A 20,057-nucleotide genomic window follows, 5' to 3' on the forward strand; every position below is an offset into this window, starting at 1 on the left:
CAGTGTGGCTGGTTTGTTTATTTTGGTTGGTAAAGAGCAGGGGTCCCAAACCCTGGCCACTGGGGTTGGTAAGTCCAACCCACTGCCTTTTTGTATGGAGTTATGAATGTATTTTTCTAATGGTCAGAAAAACATCATGAGAAGAATACATATTTCACAGTGTGAATATGAAATTATACAATAAAGTATAATTTTATACTTAAGCCCTCTGTATCTGCCAGTTCTGCATCTGCGGATTTAACCAACACCAGATCGAAAATATTCAGGGGAAAAAAAATTTCCAGAAAGTTCCAAAAAGCAAAACTTGAATTTGCAGTTCTCATGGCAAGTATTTAAATAGCTTTTACATTGTATTTACAACTACTCACATAGTACTTACATAGTATTAGTCTTTTTTTTAAATTTTGGCTGCACCGAGTCTTAGTTGTAGCATGTGGCATGTGCAACTCTTAATTGCGTGTGTGAGATCTAGTCCCCTGACTGGGAATCAAACCCGGGCCCCCTGCATTGGGAGCACAGAGTCTTGGCCAGTGGACCACCAAGGGGATTCCTGTATTAGGTACTATGAGTGATCTACAGATGATTTAAAGTGCAGCTAACCTTTGGGCAGCATGCGTTTGAACTGCTCAGGTACAGTCATACACAGGCGTTTTTCAGTAGTAAATACAACAGCTGCACTGTTGGTTCACTCTGAGGATGTGGAACCTTGGATACGGAGGGCCGCCTGTCAAGTTACACTTGGATTTTCAACTGTGCACGGTTCAGTGCCGCTAACCACCATGTTGTTCAAGGGTCAGCTGTATATGGGAATCTTAAGCCATTTTATGAATCCTATGTCATTATATCATGAAATATAACTTTCGTGGTTGTCGTTTAGTTGCTAAGTCCTGTCCTACTCTTTGTGACCCCATGGACTATAGCCTGCCAGGCTCCTCTGCCCATGGGATTTCCCAGGCAATACTGGAGTGGGTTGCCATTTCCTACTCCACAGGAGCTTTCCGACCCACGGATCAAATTCGAGTCTCCTGTATTACATGCAGGCAGATTCTTTACCACTGAGCCCCAGGGGAGCTGCATAAAATATAATACAGACACAGAAAAGTGTGATACATATTAAATAAACATAGCCCTATGTGTCTACCATCCAGGTCAAGAAAGAGAACATTCCAGTGCCCCAAAGGGCACTGTACAGGCTTCCCTGATGGCTCAGTGGTAAAGAACCCACGTGCCAATGCAGGAGATTTGGGTTCAATCCCTGGTCAGGAATATCCCTTGGAGAAGGAGACGGTAACTCACTCCAATATTCTTGCCTGGAAAATTCCATGGACAGAGGAGCCTGGTGGCCTACAGTCCATGTGGTTGCAAAAGAGTCAGACACGACTGAGCAACTGAATAACAAACCCCCTGTACCCCCATCACTCTCAAGATACCCTGTGTCTTGAGCATCTGTGGATTTTGGTGTCTGTAACGGGTGCAGGAACCAGTCCTCCATGGAGAGTGAGTGATGACTGTATTCCCATTTCCATGTCCATAAATAAAGTTTTATTGGAACACAGCCATGCCTATCCATTCATGGCTCATTTATGGCTGCTTTTGCCCCCACAACAGCAGAGTAGAGTAGCTGCGATAGAGACCATATGGCTCACAAAGTGGAAAATATTTATTCCCTGGCCCTTTACAGAACACGTTTGTGAACCCCTGCTGTGGAGCGTCCCACTGAATGAACATACTGCGATCTATTTAGTTATGATTGACGTTCCAGGTGTTCCCATCTCGGAACGCTCACGTGTGGTCTCCAGGCACGCGTGTGTTCGGTGCCTCCAGCGGGTATGTTCCCATTAAGACTGCTTCTTTCTGCACTTTCCTCCTCCCTGTGTGAACTGCGAGCTTCACGAGGGCAGGACACATGTGGACTTACTTGGCTTCGAATCCTTGGCTCCCAGCACGGAGCCTGGCACCCAGAGGATGCCCAGGAAATACTCACAGTAACAGGAAGAATTCAGCTCCCAGTCAGACAACCCCCTGAGGAGCGCTGAGCAGGGTGGACATGTGATGCCACCAGGAGAGGAATGACAAAACCCTCCTGACTTGTGACCGAGGGAGTGGGTGCCCGAGAACCCCGAGACAGGATCTGAGCCCCTCCAGCTTCCCTGCCCGCTCTGAGCCCCAGCTTCCCTCCTAAGCAGGCCTCTTGCCCGGGGCAATAGGAAGGCACATCTGGGACACCGATGACCCCAGGGCTGGCACCTGGGACCCCTCAGGGAAGGTCTGTGGGCCTCGACCATGGGGACAGGCTGTCTGGAGAAGGTTGGGGGCCTGGCAGGTATGTGCTCCCACCCACCCCCCGACCCTGTCCCAGGACTGCGTGGGCTGCGGCTGAGATATAGCAGAGCCAGGGCGGGGGCCCCTTGGAGGCTCTGGGCTCGTCACTGCTTCCTGCTGATGGGGAGGTTGTGGGGTGGTGGGCAGGAGGGAGGCACCAAGTGGGTGCAGCCCAAGCCCAAGGGCAGGCGTGCCCTCCCATCGAGCAGCCCGTCCTCAGACTGTCAGGGGAGACACCTGCTCCAGCGTTGGTCATAGGGTCCAAGGAGGTGTGTCTGAAGGCAAGTTCATACCTGGCCACACACACCAGATTTAGAACATTTGTTGTTCAGTCGCTCAGTGTCCGACTCTTTGCGACCCCGTGGACTGCAGCACGCCAGGCCTCCCTGTCCCTTACCTTCTCCCAAAGATTTAAAACAGGCACACCCTTTAAATCAGAGCCTCCCCTTCTCAGAGCTGTCCTAAGGAGCTGGGGGCCCAGGAGACAGCCCCTGGTCCCTTGGAGCACAGCTCAGCCTCTCTGCCAGCAGCTGGTTCACTGCAGAGCATCTGGATCTGCCCTGGCCCCTGCCCCTGGCCCTGGGCTAGCCTTTCCTCCCGCCCCTGCCCACACCCCACTTCCGAGCCACGCTGACGACTGCCTGCCGCTGAGCTTTCGCTCCCGCTGGTCCCTTGGCCTGAAAGGTGTCCTCACATTTGCCCACCTGGTGACTCCAACCTGTTGCTCAAGGTTGAACTCTGGTGCTCTCTCTGCGGTGTCCTTTCGGGTCCACTCTTCCTGCCCTGACAGACCCTGCCTTGCTCCCCACGGTGTTCACCCCTGGTTCTGAATGTGCAGGAGCTCAGAAGTGTGGGACAGGACTGAGCTCACCTGTGGCGGGTGAGGGTAGGGGCGACCCAGGAACAGGTATTCAACCTCTGGGGGTGGGCTGTGTAAGGAAGAGGGCAGGGGAAGGCTGGAGAGGAGGGGTCTGCAAGGTCAGGGTCAAGGCTGAAAAGGAGCCACAGCTTAGTCTCAGGGTCTTGACTGACCTCCAGCGTGGGAAGCATCAGGGGTTGGGGGTTGGGAAGGGTTGGGTGGAGGGCGGGGCGGAGATGGGGTGGGAGGGGCGGGGATGGGTGGGAGGGGCGGTGAGGGAGGGGCGGGAGGGAAGGACCTGGCTGGCAGATGGGCGGATGCGGAAGGGGAGGGAGAGGAGGAAGGAGCGCCCTGAGTGATTTGGTTCCTGGAGTGGGTAGGAGCTTTGGGGAGGTGGAGACTTAAAAGAAATCGGGATAAAGGTGATCTGGCACAGGCGTCCCCGGGAAGGAGTTAGTGAGTTGTCAGCCAGAAGCATTTATATATTAAAAGGAGGCTGGAGCTGGTTGGGGGCGGGTACTGAACCCCACAGAACAAAACCACGAATGCTAGTGTTTCAGGCTGCTAAGGAAGGCTGTCTGGAGCTCTCTAGTATTTCCCTCTGTTCTCTCCCTAACAGGAACTGTGATCAGGTCACTTCCCAATTTCGAAGCCCGCAGAGGTTCCCCAGGTTTCTAGGTCAACATTCAACTCTCAATCTCCTCCTGGCCCCTACCGGAACCCTTTCTTTCAACTCCACTAGGGCTCTGGAGCCCCCCAACTCCCTGTCCTGGCTCAGGGCTTGTAGAAGCTTCCTTGTACTTAAACCCCCTCGCTTGGACTCTCCACTTTAAACCTGGCTCCTGCTCTTCCTTCAAAGTTCAGCTCAGTAAAGAGGTGGGAAAGAAAGATCAAAACACTCACAGCTGTGATACCAGTGGGGGGAGGACTGCACACAAGCTCCATGGCCTCCTTGATCCCTCACTGTGGCTTCTAAAATGTGCACAGGGAGTGTGTTGCACGCTTTTATAATGGAAGGGGGTGCCCTGAAGAGTTCTAATTTAAAAAACAAAGTGCTGCTCCCAGGGTTGGCCTCTCCAAGAAGCCCCTGCCCACTCAGCCAGCTCATCCACTGGGTTTCGGTCACCCCTGAGACTTCCCTTTATCTCACCACTTTCAGTTTCGTCAGGCAGCCCCCTTCCCAGCGCAAGTGGGACTTCGAGGGGCCACAGACTCCTTGCTGAAGGGGGTGTCCTGGTGGGGTCTCTCCCCTCACTCCATTTCTCTCCTTTCAGAGACAAGGCTCTACCACACCTTAACCCCGTCCTGATAGCCTTCTCTGAAGATAGAACAGGTTGTAAAGGGAGAAACAGTCCCATGTCCCCCCCCCCCCCCCCGCCCCGTCCACACTCTCAAACGAGCCCCCAAGTTTGAGCAACTTGCCTTTCAAAACAAGCCAGAAGGGAAGTGACTGCTGTAAAAATACCAATTAACACCAGTGAAGCTTAGACATTTCTGGACTAAACACTTGACGGTCTGCCCTTGGTTTGTGTCCCCACGTAGCTGCTGTGCACCCAGGGGCCAGAGTCTGGAGGCCTGAGAACAGGATGCAAGCAGACGTGGAAACGCCCTCCCCCTACCCCCAGGCAAGCCACATCCGTGAGCATCTTTGTCATTCGGAGGTGTTGAAAGATGTGACAGCCAGTCTGATGGCAGTGTTCCGGGGGCATGAGCGCTAAAAACTCCAGGATACACACGCTCTGTTCAAAGACTGCCTTCCAGCGCCGGCTGGCTGCGTGCTTCTCCCTAATCAGCCGCTCGGTGTTTGATGCGCGTGCCCCGAAGGACTCACCTGTTTTTCGGTGGCGTCCTGGGATTCGTGCTCGGGCGAATGGCCAGAGCCCCGTGATGAAACCAGCAGTCCCACACCTGCAGCCCTTCAGAAGGGCCAGAAAAAGAGGCCCGGCTCTGAGAGATGCCAGAACTAAATTGGAGGGCAGAACTCCTGCCTAAAATAAAGACCGTGGGAACGGCTTTCTTCTGTAGCCGGAGAATCAAAGTGTTTTCATTTAGAATTGACCTAAGTTGGAATGGATACCTTTGATCACCACCTCTGGGCTACAGAGCCTTGGCTCAGTGCCCTACAAAGGATGGCATTCCGGGCAGAGGGGGAAGCTGAGGCCAGGGCCTGGCTCAGGGTTGGTGGGGGAGAGGCACAGAGAGTGGGCCAGGGCAGCTGGAGCAGGAGTGATGCTGGGGAGCGTGTCAGATCCTGGGGGTGAGGGGATGTCAATACTGCAATGAGGGGGGGCCCGGCGTCCTCTGGCTGGCCTTGCCACAGGACCAGCTATGCAGGGCTCATGGGGCCCACTGGTTTCCATTTCCTTCTCCAGGGGGATCTTCCTGACCCGGGGATTGAACCCGGGTCTCCTGCAGTCGCTCAGAAGTGTCCGACTCTTTGTGACCCCATGAATCACAGCACGCCAGGCCTCCCTGTCCATCACCAACTCTTGGAGTTCACTCAAACTCATGTCCATTGAGTCGGTGATGCCATCCAGCCATCTCATCCTCTGTCGTCCCCTTCTCCTCCTGCCCCTAATCCCTCCCAGCATCAGAGTCTTTTCCAATGAGTCACACTTCGCATGAGGTGGCCAAAGTACTGGAGTTTCAGCTTTAGCATCAGTCCTTCCAATGAACACCCAGGACTGTTTTCCTTTAGAATGGTCTGCCTGTTAGATGACCCAAATTCAGGGGAAGAGCCTCTGAATTTTTATTTCCCTTTAAAAGAGGGCAGGTCTTTCACGTGACAAGTGTCTTCTTTTTTGCTTGCTTTGAGATTTTTTAAATGGTTGCCTAGAGTAGTGGTTAAGGGGCTTTGCTGGTGGCTCAGTGGTAAAGAATCGGCCTGGAGGAGGGCATGGCAACGCAATTCCTTAGTCTTGTCTGGAGAATCCCATGGACAGAGGAGCCTGCTGGGCTACAGACCATGGGGTCGCAAAGAGTCGGACACGACTGAGCGACTGAGCACAGCCAGTGCAGGAGACATGGGTCTGATCCCTGGTCCGGGCAGATCCCACAAGCCAAGGAGCAGCTGAGCCTGAGCACCACAACTATTGAACCTGTGCTCTAGAGCCCAGGAGCTGCAACTGCTGAGCCCAGGTGCCACAGAAGCCCAGGTGCCCTACAGCCCGTGCTCTGCAACAAGAGGCACCACTGCTGTGAGAACCCTGCAGGCTGCGACGAAGAGTAGCCCCTACTCACTGCAACTAGGGAAAAGCCCGAGCAGCAACGAAGACCCAGCACAGCCAAAAATAAATAAATAGATTCATTAAATTAAAATAAGAGAGAGAGAGTTGGGGGGTTAGGGACTTCCGTGGCGGTCCAGTGGCTAAGACTCTGCGCTTTCACTGTAGTGGGGGACAGGTTCCAGCCTTGGTTGGGGAACTAAGATCTCACATGTTGCAGTGCGACCAGTTAAAAAGAAAGACAAAAATAAACAGGGTAGGTTTATTGGCTCCAAGAGACTTAGCTTAAAATCCCACCTCCACCACCAGGCTCTTCTGGTGGCTCAGACGGTAAAGAATCTGCCTGCCATGCAGGAGACCCAGATTCGATCCCTGGGTCGGGAGGAAGATCCCCTGGAGAAGGAAATGGCTACCCACTCCAGTATTCTGCCTGGAGAATCCCATGGACAGAGGAGCCTGGAGGGCTACAGTCCATGGGGTTTGCAAAGAGTTGGACATGACTGAGTGACTAACCCTTTCCACCAGTATTAAGTACTTTGCGGACTGGACAAACCTCTCCATTCTCTGAGCCTCAGTTTTCTCATCTGTGAAAGGGAACACCCCAGTGGAGGTTAGTTCTTATCATCACAGGCTTGACTGCGAAGCCTGAGGGTCTGTGCTGTATAAACAGAGCGTGTGCGCACAGGAGCAGCTCGGGGAGGGGCTGTGCGAGTCCTGCCCGCCTAGAGGCTGACTGCACAGTCTGTGGAGGAGAAGGGCACAGGAGGACGTGCTGGGCAACGGGAACAGTGTGGGCAAAGGCTCGAGAGCCTTGGGGAGCCAGCAAGTGAGAACCGAGGGCAGCTGAGTTGGGCTGCACGGGGCCTGGAGGAATGGGCTGGATCCTCCAGGCTAGGGAACTTAAAAAAAAAAAAAATTCCTTAACAGTGGCCCCAAGTTAAGGGATACATGGTTATAGTGTGACCCTGTGTGAACCCAGTTGTGCGAATGTAACAAGCCAGAAGGTCATAAACAGCGACCTCACTACAAATGAGATGCTCTCTGTTCTATTTCTTTTTTTTAATTGTGTGTCTTGACCCTGTAAATTGATTTCAGACTCCTTCCTGGGCCTCCTCTGGTTGGTTGGGTGGTGGGGGCGTTCAGGCAGGGTCAGGCAGGGCAGGAGCAGGATGGCAGGTGGCTCCCTCGGGGGTAGTGCCAGGCTGGCCAGGCAGGGGAGGAGAGAAGGCTGGATGCTGGAGCTGTCAGAGGAGGATGTTGTGCTGGGAGCACGAGGTCTGATGGGGTGGGCACCCCTCCCACCCCTGGTCAAGTTCCTTGATTGCAGATCTGCGCCCCCCCGCCACACCCCCAGAGGACTCAGCTTGGAGTCCCTGGGCCAGAGGTGGGAGTGAGGCGCCGACTGCCAACGGGCTCTCAAACCCACAGTTCAAGCGCCCACAGATTCAAAAGAAGAACCGGAAAAGGAAGGAATCAGGCGCCAGCGGGTGGTAGATAAAGTCTTTCCCAACCAGGGTGGCAGACACGCGGGCAGGATGGGGGAAGAGCAGCAGGAGGCTCCTGGCGGGGAGGGCTTTTGAGCACACACTGCTCAGCCCACGGGCAGCCTCGAAGGCCACGCCCAGGATCCACGCTCTGGGGTGTCGCCTACCCCCATGTCCAGCCCAGCACAGGGCCTGAGGTGTCAGAGAGGCTTGGGGCAGGGGGCGCGGGGCCCTGGGGGGATCCCGTCATGCCCAGAGACCACCCCGTGCTGTGATGCCCCGTGCTGAGGGCCTGTCACTTACATGGGCAGAAGAGTCAGGCTGGCATTTGCCCTTCCAGGTTCCCAGCGAGGACTGAGGACTGGTCTGGCTTCCCTGCCTGCTGTCACTGGGGAGAGGCAGCCTGGCTCTGTGGCAGGCGTGCTGTGTTCTTGGACCCATTTCATCGCATGACAACCCTGGGAGGTTGGCCTTGTTCTTCTCCCCTTGTTTCAGGGAAGACACTGAGGTTCAGAGAGGTAAAGGCACTTGCCCAAGTTTGCACAGCTTTTTAAAAAAATATTTATCTGGCTGCGCTGGGTCTTAGTTGTGGCGTGTGAGATCTTTGATCTTTGTTGTGGTGTGTGGAATCTTTTAGTTGTGATGCGCAGGCTCTAGTTCCCTGACCAGGGATCGAACTTGGTCCCCTTGCAAGGGGAGCATGGAATCTTAGCCACTGGATCAGCAGGGGAAGTCCCAAGCTTCCACAGCTTCTAATGGCAGAGCCAGGATCTGAACCGAGGCTGGCTGCCTCCAGAAACTGGTCTTCTCCCAAACACCTCCTGCCCCCTCATTTCTGGCCAGGCCCCTGGCTTTCTAGCAGTCCTTGGAGCTGCCAGTAAGCGAGGGAGGAGGAGGTGGTTGTTGCTGTTTAGTCACTAAGTCCTGTCCGACACTTTGTGACCCCAGGGACTGTAGCCCAGGCTCCTTTCTCTATGGGATTTCCCAAGAATACTGGAGTGGGTTGCTATGCCCTTCTCCAGGGGATCTTCCTGACCCAGGGATCGAACCCACATCTCCTGTACAGACAGGTGGGTTCTTTACCACTGAGCCACCAGGGAAATCCGATGGTGGAGGTACCATCCCTGAAAACACCATCTCCCGCAAAGCAGGAGCGGGAGGGCTTTGAGGGGGTAGCTTGTGCTGCCCAGTACAAGCTTCTGTCCTTGCAGTTGTGTGGGCGTGGGGAGAGGAGGACTCGGGGATTTGTCATAAGCAGCCCAGCTCTCCAGCAGGGCTGGACTGGGGTGGTGGCCCTGGGGATCAGGGCCCTCCCAGACACCCCACTGCAACTGCTTCCCAGTCCCTCCCTGGCTGACCCTGCTCCCAGCCGGCCCCCACTCGCCATGGACCTCACCCAGCAGGGCTGCCCCTCCTCTGGCCCTGCACCAGCCCCACTGACACAGGCTCACAATTCTCCCGTCCAGAAAAACTCCCCCTGGACCCGACCTCCAAATTCTCCCTGCATCTCCTGCTCCCACCTTTCAGATCTGCTCTGGAAAGAGCAGTCGCCTCCAGCCCCTCTTCCCTTCTGTCACCAAGCTGTCCCCCCTGCAGAAAACAACGCCAGACTCCTTGAAGCGCTTCTCTCCTGGTGCCTGTCCCAGCCTGGGCTGCACTGGGGATGCACAGAATAATCCCAAATCCACGCTGGGATGCTCCTGCAGCCCAGACCTCTTGGTGTGCGGAGATGGTCCTGGAGCTGCGCCAGCCGTGCTGAGTGAGTCGGAGCGCTGCGGTCATTTACAGCCGCAAATGAGTCCTAGTTCTTCGAGTCCCAGCCAAGATTCAGAGCCGGTTCCCACTGAACTCATCCCTGGCGCCATCTGCGGTGAGAGTAAGGGGTGAGGGCCCTCCTGGCTCTCTCTCTCTCCTCAAACCCCCTCTCCAACCTCCCCCACCCCCGCTCCAGGGTCCGCCAGCTGGAGGCAGGAGCCTGGAGGAGCAGGAAGAAACAGAGAAGCCCTGCCCATCAGGTGCTGCAGACATGGGGCCCTGTCTCTGGGCACTTGCAGGGGTGTGGAATGGATGCCCTTGGGCACTTCTGTGGCCACTCAGGGGCCCCCAGTTGAACTCTTGCAGCTCTCTCTCCTGCCACGGCCTCAGGAATCCAGGGTCCACTTCCGTCCTCCTCTCTCGGCCCTTTGCTCCTCTTGGCCGCCTGTCAATCTAAGGGAACCCCCAGGCTGGCTCACGTGGCCCCGGCCCACTTTGCTGGGAGACACACTCCCTTTGCTGAATTAAAGGCAAAGCGGGAAGCAGCTGACACCAGGCTTGAGAAAGAAGAGACACCAGCCGGTATGTCATCCCTGCAGCACTCAGTGTCATGCCTCAAGCTCAGTGACGGTCCCCAGGAACCACCCCACCCCCACCCCCGCCCCGTGCACTGCATCTAGGGTGAGAAGCAGGCCCCCGCAGGGCAGGCTGGGTGCCCTGGCAGCTCTGTTCAAGCCCCGCTTCACCCGTGCTCTCTGGCCCGTGGTTTCCATGTAACCTTGGAGCCTTGCAGCCCCTTGTTAGCCTCCAGCTGTGAAAATGTAGGCCTCCTGCCAGCAACCCCCCTCTCTATCTTCTGATAGCACTCACAGCCCAGCACTCGGCACACTTGGCTGGGTCTGACCTCACCTCCTAACCCGGCAGCTGGCTTTTCTGCCTTAGCACGGTCACACAAACCTGGGTTCAAATCCCAATGCTACTGCTTAGGAACTATGGGGCTTTGGACTTCTAAGACCCTCTGTTTTCTTTTCGTCTGCAAAATGGGATTGGCTCAGCTGCCTCATAGGACTGCCATGATGTTTAGTTGAAGTGGGGCCTGGGTCACACCCAGGCAGAGGACATTTTATACACGCTTTCTTTCCCCTCTGTCTTCGGGCCAGTTCTGGCCTGACTGTATGTGTGTGTTCCTGCTCCCACACTCTAGGATATCACTACCCCTTCCTGTCCTCCCCAGTCTCAATTATTGGTTCCCTCCCCTGGCTCCATCTGCTGCCCTGTTAGACTGGGAGCGTTGCGAGGGCAGGGAGCTCCTCCAGGCCTTAAGGTACTCTTTTTATTTTTTAATATTAATTCATTTATTTGGCTGCTCTGAGTCTCAGTTGCGGCATGTGGGATCTTCGAGATTCATGACACAGGCAGGATCTTTAGTTGCGGCATGCAAACTCCTAATTGTGGCACATGGGCTCTAGTTTCCTGACCAGGGATCAAACCCAGGCCCCCCTGCATTGGAAGCACAGTCTTAACCACTGGACCACTACGGAAGTCCCTAAGTGAAAGGAAGAAAGAAACTGAAGTCGCTCAGTCGTGTCCAACTCTTTGCGACCCCATGGACTGTAGCCTGCCAGGCTCCTCCGTCTGTGGGATTTTCCAGGCAAGAGTACTGGAGTCGGTTGCCATTTCCTTAGGTACGCCTAAATGTTTGTTGGAGGTGTAAACAGATGGTAGCTGAAAAGCCGTCGTGGACTCGGAAATCACTCTGAACCTGACTGTGGCTCTGAGCCTGAGCTGTGGAATGCTTCAGGTGGCTGCCAGCTGGAGCAGCCTGGACCCCAGAGGGGCTGCTTGGAGGCACAGGTCCAGGAGAAGTGGGGGAAGCTGGGCTGCTATGGTCCAGGCTCCGGGGTGCTGACATCCCAGTAAAAAGAAGGGACACTAGAGGCAGTTAGTACCATCGTCGGGTCAGAACCCAGTTGCCTTCCTCCAACAGCGGGCCCTCCTACTCCCTGTTCTTGGCCCGCCATCTCCCGACCGGCCGCCCTCACTGGTCCACAGAGACGGCCTCATCCTTCCACATTTTTGGAGACAGATCCACCCCAGATCTGAGGTTCTTTCTGCGGTAGACCTGAGCCAAAGCCATCCCCTTCCATGGTCCTATCCCTCTGACCTTAAAATAACAAATCCCAGAAGAATACAGAACAATGGTCATCTATTTTTATGGATTTCCCCAGAATTGTAAAGACGGGCTTAATTGCACTAGCAGATTTCATCATTTTCTAGAAGCATGCCTCAAATGGGGATCATTTTTAAGACACTTGGATGGATGTCTTCCTGCTGGGACAAACAGGAAGGTGGCCCCAACAGCACGGCCAGCCTCCCCGGGCCTGGCATGGCCGCTTGGATCCTGGACAGGAGGAGGTGCTGGGGGAGGGGGAGAGGCCTCAGTGCGGCCACTTTCCTGGTGGCTTTGGTTGGGTTCCGGGCTTCCCTGGTGGTTCAGATGGTAAAGAATCTGCCTGCAATGGGAGAGACCTGGGTTCGATCCCTGGGTCGGGGAGATCCCCTGGAGAAGGGAATGGCTACCCACTCGAGTATTCTTGCCTGGAGAATCCCATGGACAGAGAAGCCTGGGGGGCCACAGTCCACAGCATAGCAAAGAGTCGGACACCACTGAGCGATTATCACTTTTCACTTCACTTTTGGTCGGGTTCCAACCTCCCGACCCCCATGAGGAAACACCAGGCTATCACTGTGCTCGCCGGGCTGCCTTGAAGCTTCATTGCGAGAACCAAACGGGAGGAGATGCGTAAATGTTGCAAGTGGTTCCTGAGCTGAGATCTGGGGACTAGGGAGGCGTTGGCCGGGTGAGGAGGTGGTGGTCTGGGCAGAGGGGACCGCAGAGGGGGCTGCAGAGCTGGGCGGTGGCCTGTGTGTGCAGGAAGGACACGGGGTGGGCTCGCTGGGGGTGGTGAGTACTGTTCATCTCACCTCCTGTCTTTCCCGGCCCAGCTGGGACCCTGGGGGATCACTGACCACCCCCTCCTCCAGTCTCTGTACCCACACCCTGTCCCTGCTGTGCCTTAAACCTCAGCCCTGACTCAAGGCTCCTTGTTTTATGACAAAATTAAAATATTGTTATAGTTAAACAGTCACCACCACCAGCCCAGAGATATAATGTGCAGTGTAACGTCCTCTCCCCTCCCTCTCTCCCACGGGGGAGCCCCTGGGACCGGCTTAGCGGGGTCTCCATGCATGAGCATCACGTGTGACAAAGCCAACCCACTGTGACATCCAGATGTGCCAGTCGATCCCCTGGGACTAGCCTGAGTCCTTCAGGGGAGAGGGTGTCTAGCTTGTTCCCTGGAGCTCCAAATATCAGTGTGGCCTGAGCTTGGAGGAATTATCAGGTGTGGAGGGCCATTGTCCCTGTCCTGGGGTCCCCCAGGGAGCCTGACCTCACTCCCCTGGGGACCCGGCCCAGGGCTGAGCTGGAGCCCCCAGAAGAAACCAGCCTGGCCTCTCTCCAGCCCCGCACCCCCTACAGGAGGGTGGGGGGCCCACGCCTCACTTCCACAACCAAATAAATCCTGCTGCTCTCTCCAAGTGGCTCCAACGAATGATCTTCTCCCGATTAACAGCCCGGCCAGCATGTTCTCGGTGGCTCGCTGCCGACCTCAATTTAGAACTGTCTGCTGGTCGGCTGCGGGAGAAGGAAGGTGCGGGGTGGGGGGGGGGACAGGGCACACTGCAGCTGGGGGGCTTGGGCAGCTGAAGTCCGGGTGTGGGGAGGTGGCCACTGCTGACCCAGCCCAGAATCTGATGGGCACCTCAGAGCCTGCAGGAGGGTGGGGCGCCCAGCCAGGCAGACTCCTGCCTCAGGAGAGCTTTCAGACTGTTTTCCTAGGTGCCTCTGATGAAAGGCCCTGGAGAAGGAAATGGCACCCCACTCCAGTCGTCTTGCCTGGAAAATCCCATGGACAGAGGAGCCTGGTGGGCTACAGTCAAAGAGTCGGACACGACTGAGCGGCTTCACTTTCACTTTACTTTTCTGATGAAAGGGGTGTTAGGTGGGGGCCGGGAGAAGACAGCTCCCCCAGAACTGCCTCAGTCACGGTCATGGCCATGGGGCAGCCCATGGAACTCCTCTGCATTGTCCGAGAACTGCTTTTAGGGGTGCGGTTTGCTACCCACTCCAGTATTCTGGCCTAGAGAATTCCATGGACTGTATAGTGCATGGGGTCGCAAAGAGTCGGACACCACTGAGCAACTTTTGCTTTCACTTGCTATATTTTATAAACACTGTACAAGTTCTTCTCCAAGCTCGGATTCAGGGAAAGCTTTGTCTCTCCTCACTGGTGCCTCCTCCAGCCTGGGGAGAGCGTGCCTATGCCCAGAAGGGCTTCTTCCTGCCAGGAAGCATTTCTTCACTTGGTTTCTTGCCTCCTTCCTCTTTGCTTCTCCTCCTTCTCCAGCTTTGGGTCATCTCAGGCCTGTGCTTTTTATCCAACGTGGCTTCTTGACCTTCGGGAAGGAGGGTGGTTGGGAGTGTGGGGTCTGGCGTCTTCCAGCCCCCGGGGAGGGGTTGCAGCTACCCTCCACACCTGCTGAGAAACTGAGAGTTAGCAGCTGGACCCCCTGAGCCCAGACTCTTCCTGCAAAACGGAGCCCTTACACACTCGGCTTTGAGTGTGTTGGGAAGCATAGAGTCATGTGTGGAAAGCACTCGGCACACCACCTGCATCCATGCAGTACGTGGCGAGCGTGAGCCCTGGTCCTCATGGGGACACGGGGACTGAAGCTATCACTCTGTCCCTTTCCTTCCCCGGCAGAAGAGCGGTCTGTGACCCATACCGGCCTCCCCATCCTGGTCTCTCTGGCCAACAGGGCCGTCTCCTTCAGCTGCAGCATCACCTACCCCTACACCCCCAAGTTCAAGGACTTCAGAGTCAGCTACTTCCACGTGGACCTCCAGGGCCAGACCAGCTCCGAGAAGAAGATCAGCTGCCAACCTGGTCCAGGCAGTGAGAACCAGACCCACACCACTGCCTGTCCCATCTTCCTCAAGCTGCCTAACTCGTCTGCCACCGGGACCTACTACTGCTCCGTGCACTGGCAGGACTCCTGGATGATCGGCGAGGGCACGTTCATCCTGGTCAGAGGTGAGCTTCCTCTGCGGCTCTTCTCTGGGCACAGGGTCCAGCAGGCTTTGCGGGCACAGGAACGGAAGTGGGGAATGTTTGCCTCCCCGCTCAGCTTTGGCACAACAGAGCTGAGCTGCCTCCAGAAGCCCCTAGCCACACAGGTGTGCCGAGATGCCCACCTTCGTGTGGAAAGGGCAGAGTCTGGGGTATGGATTGGCTCTGGCCACCTCTGGGAGGCCCTTGTCCTTGGGGTCCCTTTCGCACCATGGGTCGTGTGAGTGTGGAACAGAGCCCGGGGGCCTGTGTGTGTTTGTGGAGACCTGTGAGCATGCACGCATCTCATGGACATCTTTCTGGGGTCAGATTCCTAGTTTTCATCACATTCTCAGAGGAGTGAGTAATGACTCCCAGAAGTTAAGAACAGCCCATCACCAAAGTCATGACCCTCTGACCCAGCTCTGCCATTCCCACTGATCGTGCCAGGGTTTCAGAAGGCCATGGACCTGGGCTTGGCCCCCCAGTCCTGCGGTTTGCCAGGATGTGACCTTGGACTTGCTCTTCATGGCAACACCCCGCCTATCAGAGGCTTTTCTTGGGATGAGAGGGATCCTGAATGCAAGGGCTGGTGCCTGGTGGCAGGATGTTCTGGTTGAACTCCAGACACACATGTGCCTGCCATGTGGTTGGCGCTCTGCCGTTTTTTGGTCCGCCACATGGATGGAGGGATGGAGAGAGAAAGAGGTGGACGAAGGGATGGGTGGCTCAAGGGAAACGGCTGGACTGTGCCCTTGCCTACCCCTGGCGCAGGGCAGCACCTGCCAGGCCTGGTACAGACTCCGCCCAACCCCTGCTTCACCTCGCCTCTCCTGCCCGTGTGAGCACTACATCACGGGTGGGAAGGAGGAGACCCCAGGAGGTGACGTGGCTCGCTCAGGCCCCGGAAGTGCCTTTCAGGGGAGCCAGTGCCTTGAGGCAGGGGCACCTAAGGAGCGAAGGATGCGGTCCTTGCCCCTGCCAAAAATCAAGGCAGTGAACACAGGAAGGGGCTCGGCCAAGGCTAGTGTGGGGTGGTGGAGGACCTCAGCAGAGGGGGGGTCCGGGTGTCCTAGTCAGGGAGAGTTGTAAGGAGGGCTGGGGGTGGGGTGTACCTCTCCAGACAACTGACCTCTCTGCCCTCACCCAGACACAGGGTACCAGGAGCCCCCCCAGAGCCCCCAGAAGCTCCTGCTCTTCTGCTTCGTCGGCATCCTGGCCGTCTTGAGCATTCTGGCCACGGCCCTGCTTCTCTGGAAGAAGGTAGGGGATGAGGACCCATGGCAACCCTGCCCCCACCCTACTCACTGTGGCTTAGGGACAGCCCCTCCCAAGAAGGGTGCCTGGAATAGGTGCTTCTTGGGGCCATTTACCCCCGGGACCCCTGCCTCACCCCACCCCCACCCCCACGGCCACCAGATCCTTTTTGATCTTGTTGCGGGAGGTCAGGACTCTTGAGTCTTTTCCGGGGTCTCAGGTTCCTTAGAGTGTCTGATGGAAGCTGCAGGCCTGCATTTGTACCATTTCTAGCTCTCTAAGTTTCCAAAACCTTATCTCATATCTTCTGTGCGTGCGTGCTAAGGCATTTCTCATGTTCAACTCTGTGTGACCCTATGGACTGTGGCCCACCAGGCTCCTCTGTCCATGGGGATTCTCCAGGCAAGAATACTGGAGTGGGTTGCCATGCCCTCCTCCAGGGGATCTTTCCGACCAGATTTGACCCAGAGATCAAACCAGCGTCTCTTATGTCTCCTGCATTGGCAGGCAGGTTCCTTTTCCACTAGCACCACCGGGGAAACCCATATTCTCTGGATCCCCGGCAACCCAGGAGGAAGGAAGGAACGTTTCCTCAGGGCCGCTGGGTGCTGGGCACCCTCCCCTGCATGCTCCGGTCAGTTGACCTCCGTCACTTCTTCCCACTTTACAGCTCTGAACAGTGAGGTTCAGAGGACCGGCCCACAATATGTTTCTTCCCCACTGCGGCTCTTCCAAGGATAGGGACAGGTGGGAAGGCTCTGAGTCTTCAGAGCAGCCCCCGGGCGGCAGGCTAGGTGTTGGACACAGTAATCTGAGGCAGGGGTGCCAAGGGACTCACCCCAACTTGCGGACCCCCAGCCCGGGCATAGCTGTGTGAGCACACAGGTGTCTTCCACAGGTGGGATGAGGGCCGAGCTGTGTCCAGGCAAGAACTTGACCTACTTCAGCCCTTGCTCTGCAAAAAAAAAAAAAAGGATTTTAATGATTGGATCTCGGTGTCCAGCGAAGCGAGGGAGGCTGTGGTGCAGAGTAGGAGGTCACTAAAGAGGGGACGACAGGAGAGGGTGGACCTCAGAAGCCTCAGCTTGACTTCTATCCCAGCCCCTCCCCCTGCCACACTGCCTCAGAGACCCCTACCTCCTTCCCCGCGCCCTTCCGCCTTCCCTCCCCTCCTTCCAGGAATAGCTGCTGAGTGTTTAGTGTGTGCCAGGCTCTGGCCTAAGTGCCAGACCTGGTGGAAGGCAAGACAGAGGCAGCCCCTGCCCTCTTGTCAAGTTTCCACCCTCTCCGAGCCTCAGTTTTCTCCTCCAGAAATGGGGTTAAGGACAGATCCCCTCCTCCATGTGAAAAGGTGGGCGAGACCACATTGGCCAGACGCCAGCAGGTGCCTGGCCCCCGTGGGAGCACAGTGCAGGGCACCTCCTGCTGTCGTCCGTGCACTTGAGGGTGGGGGCGCTGGGGTGAGAGCCCAGCCTTGAAGGGGAGGGGGCTCGGAAGGCTGGGAGCTGCCGCGGGGTTTGTGCCGCCGAAGAATTTCCCAGAGTTCCCTGGAGCTGCATCCAAATCCGGATGTGGACCCTGTAGACGCTGCTCCAGAACTGGATGGCCCGCATGGTTTGAACCCTGAGCTGACCACAGGAACAAAGTACGCAGTGGGGTCCCCAGCCAGAGACAGGCCGGCTGGCCCACTTCTGAGGCCGAGGAGGAAAAGGGACAGAGGACCCCAGGAGCACATCTGATAAACGCATCAAAGCTGGGAGCTACTGACTCAGAAGAGGTAGATGAGTCCTGTCCTGAAAGCGAGTTCGAGGGCTCCCACTCAGCGTGAGATCAAGGTGGGCTTCCTGGAGCAGGCAGCCTCCGACGTTGGTCTGTCCTCATCCTTGCGGGGCATCGGATACAGCAGGTGTCCCTCCTCCATGGCACACTCCGTCCTTGGTTCTGGAATCCCCAGGGGAACCCTGCGCTGGGTCACCCACATTTCTGTGGCCTCTGTATATCAGCACATCCCAGGCCCCTTCCTCAGAGCTCCCCTCATCTGTCTATACTCTTCCATGACTGCTACGCTCCAGGGATTACAACCCCACCCAGTGTGGCTGCCCCAAGCCCTCCCTGTGCTCCAGATCATGTCTTCTCCATCCAAGTGCCCATGGGCATCTGCACCCACCTTGTCGGGAACAGCGCTCCTTGGTCCCCAGCAGCCAGCATCATCCCAGCAAGTAGCAGCACGCTCCAGATGTTCAGACCGGAAGCCCTGGTGCTGTGCCTGTCTCCCTGCCACCCCCACGACTGATCCGTGGGCCCGTCCTGCCAGCAGTCTGTCCACGATCTAGCTGCAACCCCCAGCCCACGCCTCCATCACCCCTCGCCCAGAATACAGGTCTCCCTGTTCCGCTTGCTTCTTCTCACTCTGCCCCCCACAGCCTTGTTTCTGTGTCACCGCCTCTCCCCCCACCAGAGTGTAAGCCCCAGAAAGAAGCCCCAGGCTTGGTGTCTGGGGGAGCCTGCCACACAGTGTTCGTGAAAGGAATGATGGACTAGTGAACACTGAGACCGGAAAGATGAGTCTGAGGTGGCTAGGCTGCGAGGGGGCAAGGTGACAGTATTGCTCCCACCTTACAGAGCGGGAAACAGAGGCTTTACGGACTTCCTGAGCAGCTGAACGGTGTATTCATTTGAAAATCACAGTCAGAAGGGTACATGCTGATGGTCTGGAACGGAGCACCCGAATGGGGCAAGGCTGGCTCCAGGGAGCGTCACTTCCACCGCAACACAATGCACTGTTTCCAGGACCTGTATTCTTTCTCACGCTCCACTCCTGTCTCCGGACAGACAAGCAAGCTCTGAGAAGTCCGTCCCAGCCCCTGGCAGACCTGGACTCCTTCTCATGACCCCACAGTGCCTCTTACCTTCCCAGTGGCCTCCCCCCTCCACCCCCAGCCTCAGTGGAGCACCACAAGGCCAGGCCTACCTGGGTCTTGTCACCAAGGAGTCCAGGAGAGCCCCTGCCCATGAACCCACACCCACCAGCTCTGGCAGTGAAGCAGGTGGTACAGAGGAGGGGCACTCAATTTGAGAACAGGGCACCTGGGTTTGATCCAAGCAGTCACCGACTAGCTGAACAAACTTCAGTCTCCCCCTCTGGAAAGCAGGAACTCCATGCCCACTTCCTCAGGCAATTATGAGAATTAAAGTAACAAAAAGAGATGGTTAGACAGCATCACTGACTCAATGGACATGAATCTGAGCAAACTCCAGGAGACAGAGAAGGACAGAGAAGCTTGGCACGCTGCAGTCGATGAGATTGCAAGGAGTTGGACATGACTTACTTAGAGATTTAGCAAGAATAAGTCCTAGAATTCTTTGTAAACTATAAAGTGCTGCCTGAATGTCTGCCTCTGTCTGTTTGGGAGACCTACACATCCCAGAAGAGCCAAAACCCCAGGTATTGTCAGGGCAGCATCTTGGTCAATCACACAGACCTGGGTTCAAATCCTGCCCCTGCCGCTTCTGGCTCTATGGCCTTGGGCAAGTTGCCAGCCCTCTCTGAGCCTTCAGAGCCTCCTGTGTGGAACAGGGATGCGTGTGAAGACTGATCTTGCAGGTTTGTGGAGGGGCGCAGGAGGTCAGGCAGGTCGCGCATTTAGAGCCCCACCTGGCACCCAGTGAGGCTCCGTCCTAGCCCTGACCCATTATTATGCTGTGACTGGGGATGGCGCTGGCTTCTGCCGGAGAGTTAAGTAGCTCTCGAGAGCTAATCCCAAGTAAATGGGCTGGGGACTGGCAGGCGGCCAGGGTTTTTAATTAGCTCCTGCCCCGAGATGAGGCTGTTGTTACTCCACTGTTGGCAGCACGGTGCCTGCGATGAGAGGGGGGCGTGTGGACAGCCTCCTTCTGCCTCTGCACGGCCTCCGGCTCCCAGAGCCCCCGCCTCCCGGAAGGCCCCACCCACCCCACCGCCCCCGCATGCTCGGCTACTAGAGTT

The 20,057-nt window shown here is 56.4% G+C and overlaps 1 protein-coding gene across 1 annotated transcript in view; it reads left to right on the plus strand.

The window, feature by feature from the left end:
* NFAM1 (NFAT activating protein with ITAM motif 1) overlaps window positions 1–20,057 on the plus strand; it is a 47,664-nt gene that overhangs the window by 13,002 nt on the left and 14,605 nt on the right. Inside the window, exons 4-5 of the mRNA XM_027543386.1 lie at window positions 14,471–14,800; window positions 15,966–16,078. Of these exons, the coding sequence (XP_027399187.1) occupies window positions 14,471–14,800; window positions 15,966–16,078 (443 nt within the window). The remainder of the gene's footprint in view (window positions 1–14,470; window positions 14,801–15,965; window positions 16,079–20,057) is intronic.

This window comes from Bos indicus x Bos taurus, chromosome 5 (genome assembly GCF_003369695.1).
Source record: "Bos indicus x Bos taurus breed Angus x Brahman F1 hybrid chromosome 5, Bos_hybrid_MaternalHap_v2.0, whole genome shotgun sequence".
Lineage (NCBI taxonomy): Eukaryota > Metazoa > Chordata > Mammalia > Artiodactyla > Bovidae > Bos > Bos indicus x Bos taurus.